The sequence below is a fragment of the Ascidiella aspersa genome, chromosome 8 (assembly GCF_963924565.1).
Source record: "Ascidiella aspersa chromosome 8, kaAscAspe10.2, whole genome shotgun sequence".
In the NCBI taxonomy this organism is placed as follows: Eukaryota; Metazoa; Chordata; class Ascidiacea; order Phlebobranchia; family Ascidiidae; genus Ascidiella; species Ascidiella aspersa.
The window spans coordinates 11920474-11930352 of record NC_139454.1 but is presented as its reverse complement, the minus strand read 5'-3'; the positions used below and the strand labels follow the sequence as shown (position 1 = coordinate 11930352).

Below are 9879 nucleotides of genomic sequence, written 5' to 3'. Positions count from 1 at the left end.
CAATAAATATTATTTCATTGTGCTTAAAACCCACATATCCTTGTTTCAGAAAAGGACGTGTTAATTTCGAAGCTGAATGCAATACTTGTGGATGTGGCACGTTTTTCTCGTAACAATTCTACTTTCGTTTTACTTGCAGCCAAGAAAATATCCTCTTTTTGGGTGCCTAAAATATGGTAGCCCTAACATAGCACATGCAAAAAACAACTGGGATACGAGGATTTGTCTTCATGGTGTAAATACAATGTTAATAGAGGCAAGAGAGGAATGAATATGTCCAACGTTCACAAAGTGTGGCCTAAACCCTAAACCATACACAAAAATAAATATTAGACTTATAAACGTAGGCCTACGTTGTACAGCGTAAATGTTCTCTGACTGCATGAGCTCCTCATTCTTTCTTGAATTTGTGACAAATGGTATGACCGAACCTTTAAATACCAGAATAACTATTGTACTACTAGTAGGCGACATGGCCAAGCCGACAAAGCAACGGCGAGAGGTTGAATTACAAAATTTTATATTGCTAAACTGGCTTTATATAAAATTATATATAAAAAATTTTGAAAACCCTATTTAACTAATGATACTCCTATATTTAATATTACATAAATACCTGAATGCGACACATACACAACAATACCTATACTGTAACTATATATACAATATAACCTTTGATTACATTAATCTACTCTAATTTAACCTGGACAACCCTGGGAATTGTACTTCAATTTCCAAAAATAATACTTTAAATTAGGGAGATTCCCTAAGTTGAGAGGATGAAAACGTAGTCGGTCGCACTTGCAGCTTAAGGTTGGACATGGTGCTTGATTGTTAATTTTTTCCATCGTTATTTTCCAATGTTACTTAACCTCTTTGTTTACTATTTTTTGTTGTCTTATTTACTTTTGCGAATTAACAGGTTTAAATGTAGATTTTTGCACACGAGATTATTTTAAAGCATCCAATTTGTGTGTACATCTGAATTAATGATTGTTTCTCGAAAATTTTGAAAAAAGATTAGGTAGGATTTTAAACCTCAGGTGTGTGTAAAACCCTCATTGCACACCTGAAAGTTTGGTGCTGCACACCCAAAACCCTCGATAAAAGTGATAAAATGTAGACTGGCTGGCCAAGCAGTTTAATTTCACACATTTATTCTCATAGATACTAGTAGTAATTAGGGTTCCTCTCCTGAAATGTTTCGACGGGAAATTCCTGGGATTTCCCGCGAATTAACAATCCCGATTCTCAAGGAATTTTTTTTATAATCCCGTTTATTCGGCAACATAGCAAGATTAAAAAAAACTTGTCGTTTTGACTGATATAAAAAAAATATTACAAAACCTAAAGTTTATACTACCAATAAATTGTCATTTTTCAATACAGTTTTCCGGGATTGAAAAAAAAACGGGAAAAAGAGGAACACCCTAGCAGTAATGCCATACCCCAAAATGTATGGTGTGTATTAAGTTAAATTGATTCCAAAAGTTAACCTCACATTGACGTATACCATGCAGCACATTTGGGCTGCATAAACATCTCCTACGCGAAATATCCAGTTTCCCATATGTACACACTTTTACCTACGATTTTTATTTTTTTTAAATAAGCTCACGCCATGATTGGTTGAATTACTGAATTACAACAGCAGTTTTTCGAAGAACACTGACATAGGATACCAAAGTTTATAATGGACAAAGACTATGATGTTTTATTTCGCGTGATGATTCTTGGAGATACTGGAGTTGGCAAAACCTGCATTTTACACAGATTCTGTGATGAACAATTTAGATACAATCACGTTTGCACAATAGGTAATTCATTGAGTACAACTTTTAGTGTTAGGTAACTAATACAACAATAATGACGGTGATAAATTCAAATTAATGTAATATATCTAAGAGCAAACCTAACTGTGTGTTTTATTAATATAAAATAGCTTGAAATTTAGTCCATTATATGTTTTATCATTCTATGTTAAAGGAAATTTTGTGAGCATATTGTCATACAAAACGTTTTTTAGAGTCGAACAGTTTTGATGTATATCAATTAATTAAATCAAATCCTTCTATTTGTTGTAATAGTCAGCTACTTCCTGATTGAGTACTAAACAAATCGGGTAAAATTTGGTTTCCTGTTTCACAGGTATTGATTTCAAAATGAAAACAATCACTGTAGATGGCCTCAGAATAAGAATTCAAATTTGGTATGCTATATGTAGCACTTTTTTCAGTCTCTCCTATTATTTCACCAGAGCTAAATACAATTTTCATTACATATATATTTTTTATAAAAGTGTTAGTTACGGTAAGCATAAATAATGAAAACACATAGCTGGTTACAAAATTTAGGTTTTATGTTAAAATTAAGTCAGACCTATTAATGCAAAGATAATGCATCTTAATAATGATAAACCTCTATAAGCATGTAATACTACCAATGTTTAGACAATATTTTAAGGTTGCCTGACATAATGTCAAAAATCTTTTAACTTATTCAGGGACACTGCTGGGCAAGAACGATACAGAACAATAACAAGACAATACTACAGAAAGGGACAGGTAATTAGAGATTAAACAAGGATTGTTATAAGCTTATGACCAAATTGTTTTTAAAGGGTGTTATACTGACATACGACATTACAAATGAAAACTCATTTCTAAATGTGAGAAAGTGGTTGAGTGATGTTTCTGAGGTCAGTGACTTTACTGTAATATCATGACTTATCAAACTAGTTAAGTTGTTTAAAAGAGTGTTCTTTCTAAACAAAACTAACCATTTTTTTTCTTATTACTTTCAATTAAACATTAAAAACACTATATATATTTGTGCCAGAAGTTTAAACTTGAAAGGAACACTGGTCCTGTTAATTCAATATGTAATTTTTTTTATTAAAAAAATCTATCATAAAACAAAATGATTTTTTTATTTAGGTCTTGGTTTACTTTATGAGATATATAACATAAATCACCCTTGATTATTTACCGTACATTATTTTCGCATTTAATATATCTTACCATGGATGCATTTAAAACCAACCTTCATTGATTGTTTTAAAGTATGGTGATGAGCAAGTCAGGACGATTTTAGTGGGTAACAAAAGTGACCGTGAAGATGGGCGAGTGGTTTCTACCACTGAAGGGCAAAAGGTAAAATCTTACCTTTATAAATACATTATTTTACTTCTTAACAATTCGTTTTCATATTCTTCCATTAAAGCAAAGAATATAAAATTTAAGGTAATAGGTATGGTTTTTTTTGAGATACAGCCAGTGTAAGGTTTATTGCAGATGGATAATTCAATTTTAGGTGAAATTTAAAAATGAAATGGCTGCTTTTGAAAAATAAATAACTTTGATTGTACCAGCTAAGTCTGAAGAATATTTATTTTCTATTAGTTAGCAAATGAATTTTCAATGCCATTTGTTGAAGCAAGTGCCTATACTGACTACAACATTGATTTGCTGTTTGAAAGAATGGCTGAATGTATTTTGGAGATACACAAAGACGACATTAAAGTCGGGCCAGATGGAAGGGTGGGTAATTAAGTACTTTTGTGAGAATTTGCAAAATAGTTTCAATTTCTGAACGTGATTGCGTTATGCAAAATTATTAACACAAAAACTGATAAAGAAATGCCTTAAATAAACAAAATTTCTTGTAGTTTGAGCATTTGCTGTCATCATCGTCAACAAGTGACAATAGCGAAGATGAAGGGATTGTAACCGATTTAGTAAACTCCAAGAAAGATTTAATGAATAGCGGAAAATCATCAACCAGCTGTTGCAACGGGTAATATTATAAATTGTATTTTACTTACATTCGCATTATGTGTCATTCTGTTTGTCACAAAGCACAACATATAAGACTTTGTTACACCTTATTCCACACATATACTCCATTGTTAAAAATATCATAAAGCAGCATTAAATTATGCAAGAATGAACTTTGTCATTGATAGAATTTTTGAAACCTTGTGGTCCTTGCGCAAACACTTTTTACCAGTCAATTTAGAAAAATGATATTTGTACAGCGCAGAGATTTTTCTCCATACCTATGCTACTTTTTTATTTCTGAAAATATTTCTTTTAGTGTGTACATAACTTCAGCAGTATCAACTTATCTGCCATTTTAGTAATCTTCTGTATTAAAAATATGATTTATATCTAGTTACTGCTGTAAAACTCAAAACATTTGCACTCTATTTTTTTAACATTTGTTTTCATTTTATGTTGCATTAGTTTTGTGTATGATTTGCAGATAGTTTTGTTAGTTTAATGATCAAATGTTTTTAAATTTTTAAATTTACAGAATTTATTCAAACTACCTGTTTTGCTTTTACAATGTCACACGTTGTTGATTGTTAATGAATACTACACGCCATATATTCAACATTTAATATTTTTGGATGAACATTGCATGACAGATCCCAGTTATATATTGTTAAGTTTGGTAAAATATGGTTGCTATCTGCGAAGTAAATGCTATATTACATAATGGCTAATTAAATTCGGTATATCATGTTGTTCATTTTGTTTGTTTGTTTCACTTCACTGATGTTACTATCTACTTCTAAATTTTGTTGCTATTAACACTATTTCTTCACTTATATGTATATACCTTTAAGAGGTGTCATCAAGGTTTTTGTTTATTGTGTGCTTGATTGAACCGGTCTTACTACTTTTACCATTGTGCTCCTTTTGAATATAAATAGATTTTGCACCATTAATTTTTACCAAAATGGATATGAAATGCAGCAACCATTTTGCTTTTTTGCACCATCTGTATTGAGCAAAATGTTTATTGAATGCAGCAAACACTTTTTCTTTCTGTGCAATTTTTTATGTACTGTAGAATATGTTTAGTTTATTATGAGACATCCGAATAAAGGTACCATGCATATCGCTTAACATTGTTGTCATATTCAGCAGAATGCGACGTTGCCCATTCTTAATGTGCCAAACAATTAGTTTGTGGAATCAAGCCTAATAAAGCAACTTTGCTTTATTTTTTTATTAAATACATTTATTTTCTGAGATTATATTTTTAGTATATTTCTAGTATATATTTCGGCAACTGAGTTCATTACACTTGTGTTTATTTTTGACAAACAAACTTCTTAAGCTTTTATTGACTTTTTTTTCATCTTACCACAGCTTCTAAAACAGATCCGAGTGTAATATTATTGCTGTTGCTGTAAGTTATATTCTCTCTTTGTTAAGTTGAATCAACCTGCAAACCTAAAATTTGCCACTAGCATAAGAAGCGAGACAGACCATCTAGCATACCTTTAGTTTTATTTCTGACAGAGTTTGTCATATACCAATATACACTATATTCTATCTAGCAGGGGTGGGCAAACTGCGGCTCTCCAGCATGTTTTTGTGGCTCTTCTGGGTTGAATCGTAAAATTGCAAAAAAATTGTGAAGGTTACCAGGAATACCGTTTATAAACGTTTCTCTCTTTCGTTTTCTTTATTTCGGCCAGCATTACGTTTATGATGTAACACTAGACATTAGAGGCCGAGGAGTTAGTAAACAAAAGATTTGTGCTTGTTATTTAGCTACTACCGTTATTATTGTGTTGATTGTTCCCGTTTTGTTATATAACAATTCTGTTATTATTGCGGCTGGCTTTGCATAATTTACGGGTTATGTATTGAAATAATTTTGAGGCTCTTTGGCGCTTGTATTTTGTGCAAATGGCTCTTTCCAACCACCCCTGCTATATGGTGTTGTTACCTAGGACCAAAATTGCATTCAATCTAACCCAATGGCGGCAAAAACTATTTCTTGTTTTAAAAATATAGTTAAGTCCACACAAAACATAACTTAAGCTAATTATTATAACTTCCAATGCATTTTTAATGTCTGGCAGATATTGTGCCATAGGTTGACATCACTAATTTTACCTTATCAGACTTTTTAATGCAGTATATATCAGTATGGATTGGCACATCTCCTGCATTTGCCCCAATCATCATTATTATGATTGATAACAGGTTGTGACCATATTGTAGGACCAAGGGAAGGCTATGTTAAAATACAGAACCTTACTAAGCGACAAACAAATGCTGATGAAGCTCATTGTATTTCACATAAAACAAGCTATTCTTCACCGTTTAAGAGTTACAGTTAGGTCCGCGACGCCTGCCAAAGGTCTGCACAACATTGACAAAGCGTCTGTTGTATTGCACGCGACGCATGGCACGACCAGTCTTCTTCTTTTTCTTCTCTTGGGCATCAACCTATTAGCAATTAAAAGCAGTAATAGTTATGAGCCGGTTGGGCCAGTTCGCTCCTTCAGAAAATCTTTTGTTTTAGGCAATCAGTGAACAGCATTTTGAAATACCAACTTTTTTGCAATTCTATAATGCTCTGTAAATTTTTCTTTTTCAAAAATATGCCCAAACAGGTGTTTTATATGCCTATTTTAGAAAAATATATTTTTAGAAAATTAAATACAATATTAAGATTCAGTTTAGCTATACCTTTTTAATCCTATAACTATCATTTTGCATGTTAACTAAACAAAGGGCGAATGCCCAGACCTAACTTTTATGGTAAACCAGTCAGCCATGAAAATAAAAGGATAAAAACAGTAATTTGTTTGTGCAGTAAAAGCTACATATTATTTTTATAGTATAATAAAGGCCAGAATTTTGATAAGAGAAATATTGATAGGGTTGGAATATTTGAGTTCACCTTCAAAACCATACAATAAGGATATGTTACAAAAACTCTTATTTATTTATGTAAATTCACAAAGCTATTTTATTGCTACATCCCAAGCAGGATATAGTCTATTGCAGTGCTTGTCAACCGGGTGTATTGTACACCCCAGGGTGTACCACATTGGTGGGGTGTACAAGATGCCACATTACAATAAGCCTATGGTTAGGTGTCATAATAAATAAACAGGTTTATTACCAGACTGAGTGGAGTGTACAATAGATGGCACAACATGTATTTAAGTGTATGTAGCTTGTAAGATACTTTATATAATCTATTTGTGACATGATAACCAAATATTGCTCTTGATAATCGTTATTGTGAGGTACTTCAGTGCATTGTATACTCTGGGGTGTACAAGTTCTTCCATAAACGTAAAAGTGTGTACTGTTCCAAAAAAGGCTGACAAGCACTAGTCTATTGGTAGGCATTTTCTTCAACTAAACAAAATTATTTTGGTAGTTGTTTAGTGTATTATTCGTTATGAATTTTTTCGTGTCAAGTTCTGTGTTAATAAATTTTTAACCTCACAAGCATACCAGTTTTTATATGGGAAAATTACAGGAATTTGTGAGTAACTTAATGATACTTGAATCTAATAGTAAATTCTACCAGAAATATATATATATTTACCTTGGGAGTTTGTCCCTTGACTTTTCCGGCACGGGCCAATGATCCGTGAACCTTACCTAAAAGCAAGTATTTAAATTCAATAAATGAAACTATTATTATGATTTTCAAAACAAAGCTTCCATAGATCATAAAAAATACAATGCAGTTATGAAGTATCCTAACCTCCATGAAGTCTGCTCAATACGTCGATAGTGGACAGGTCAAGAATTCCAACAGAAGAAATGGTTTGTTCATCATCTAAAACCATGCCATGGCAGCTCAGCACCTTTTATCAAACATATAAAAAATATGTTTAAACAAACCAATGTTTTTGGTTTTCTTCGTTTTTATTTCAATGGTAGGAAATGTGATGTTTACATGCAGATAGTTTTTCTATACAAATCCTATATAGGTTAAATATTTTAACCTTTATAGTGATAGAATATGTTTGTCGTTTATATACCATTGTAGTCAGATTTAAAAAAAAGTTAGTTCAATAAATTGTGAAAAAAATTGTTTATTAAAAATTGATGAAATAAAATATTATTAAAAACCTTGTTGCCCTTCCGTAAAGGAAATAAATATCAAATCATAAACAGAATTTTGGTAATGATTGGTATATTAAAACTGTTGACATTTTATAAACCTGTTCATCTGCAAGAATTCCCTCAAGTTGATGAACTTTCTGTTTAAGGGTGGCCACCAGATCATCTTGATTGACTTGCACACAGTGCAGTTGTTCTCCGCGTAGAAAAAGCTGCATCTTTGAAAGTTCTGCAAATAGTAATAACACTGCATTACCCAAAATCCAGATTTGAAACTTCGGACATTGTGAGGCGACAATTTTGCAGCTTAAAAAACAAGCGGCTGAAAAATACATTTTTAATAAAATTTGCACGACTGTAATAACGTTGTTTCTAATATTTTCATGGCTAAAATGCAGTACTATACTGAAAACCATTAGCGTATCCAACGTTTTTTCGACCGACTTGTCATGGCTGATCAAATTTTATGGTGAAATGCGCCGATATGACCGTGGCTGAGCGGGCAAGCAGGCCTTCTAACCTGGCCTAGAATGACAGCTTTGTCAAACTTGTTAATGTATGTTTTACTTGCTTAAAAGAATAGTTGTGTATGGATGGTAACATTTTAGCAGACATTATTATTTTTTGGTTTGCAGATCACCTTGAAGATACAGTACCAAAAAAATATCGATAACAACTTTAGAATGTTAATTTTAAGATGTTTTAACAACATCTTCTACGTTGGTATGCTAGAAAGAATAAAAATTTGCTAAATGGCAACAGGCTGCGATGCAGAACAGCAACGGAAAAACAAAATTTGAACAAAGCATGATGTACCTCAGTGTCCACAATAAAAAATCACCATAACGCAAAATAAGAAATACAAACCGTTAGTAACTTTGGCACTGGTCTACAATGCTACCACATCGCACATTATTTGGGTCAAGTATTATTATTAAATAATGAATACAATTAATACTGGACTCACCCACACCCAAACTCGCACCCTAACCCAAATATTGTGCGTTGATTTAATAATTGTGGTAGGATTTTAGACCAGCGACTTAACTTTTTACATCGATTAAAACAAAGCTAACACTGCAAAACGGAGCTTTTAAATTCAAAAACCAAAACTATTTTTCTACATTCCTACCTTGCACGGACACACGTTGAAAAGAAGTCAATAATTTTTTATTCAGCAAACATCAGCCACTTGCGATCGAAACAAATATTTTAATTTAACTGGGGTTCAACGATTTTGTTATGCTGCAACGAATTAAGCTTAGATTGTTTATTTAGGTTTCAATCTTATATAACTTGAAACTATATTAATACATGTATAAAAACTTGTGTGTTTCCTTTTTTATAATAAAGTTTAAATTATACTAAGATTAGGCCATCGATGGGTTGTAGTGTGGCAGATAAGGATACTTAAAAAAGCCAAATGAGCTACAAAAATTATTTTGGGGTATTTTTTGTCGCATTTTAAATACCATCATTCCAAAGGCTCATAACATAATTAGATACTTATCATACGTAGCCTATCGAAAAAACACGCCACTGGCCAATACTTTTCAGCTAATCCAAAACTGAACTATTTGTTCTTCGTGGCCAATAGCGCCATTCTACTGGGTTCGAGGATAACGGAACAGGCAAATGTGTCTTATATTAATAACTTTTATTTTGCCTTTTAAACGTTTTTATGTGCGCAATATTTAAAAAAAAATATTGCCAATCACCCTTTTTACTGTTGTTTGTAAACAAGTCAATGTTTTGAAATGACCTAGAGTTCAAGTCAAGTCCTATTGAATAAATAACAAGTCAAGTCATATTTATAGCAAGTCAATTCCACATCAAGTCCAATTGTCATAAAAATGTTTATGTAGCAAAAGTTTAGATAGCTAACCCGATTTTACAAATGTCAATGTGTAAAAGAATATCTGATGTTGTAGAGAGCGGTATTTGTTCTTGCTACTTCACGCGTTCGTTTTGCGTGTGCTAAAAGTCT

The 9879-nt window shown here is 32.2% G+C and overlaps 2 protein-coding genes across 2 annotated transcripts; one reads left to right on the top strand and one right to left on the bottom strand.

The window, feature by feature from the left end:
* The first annotated feature begins 1620 nt into the window (after positions 1–1620).
* Positions 1621–4903, top strand: LOC146136142 (ras-related protein Rab-15-like). The gene is made up of 8 exons (XM_083396347.1): positions 1621–1817; positions 2149–2209; positions 2504–2564; positions 2621–2698; positions 3063–3152; positions 3402–3539; positions 3668–3795; positions 4315–4903. Exons 1-8 carry the CDS (start codon positions 1694–1696, stop codon positions 4361–4363), a joined length of 729 nt encoding a protein of 242 aa, XP_083252473.1. The 5' UTR covers positions 1621–1693; the 3' UTR covers positions 4364–4903.
* A 1172-nt stretch (positions 4904–6075) lies between these two features.
* Positions 6076–9037, bottom strand: LOC146136141 (ubiquitin-like FUBI-ribosomal protein eS30 fusion protein). The gene is made up of 5 exons (XM_083396348.1): positions 9025–9037; positions 7994–8121; positions 7531–7633; positions 7369–7424; positions 6076–6251 (listed from the first exon to the last, which is right to left on the bottom strand). Exons 2-5 carry the CDS (start codon positions 8108–8110, stop codon positions 6126–6128), a joined length of 402 nt encoding a protein of 133 aa, XP_083252474.1. The 5' UTR covers positions 8111–8121; positions 9025–9037; the 3' UTR covers positions 6076–6125.
* Positions 9038–9879: the final 842 nt, after the last annotated feature.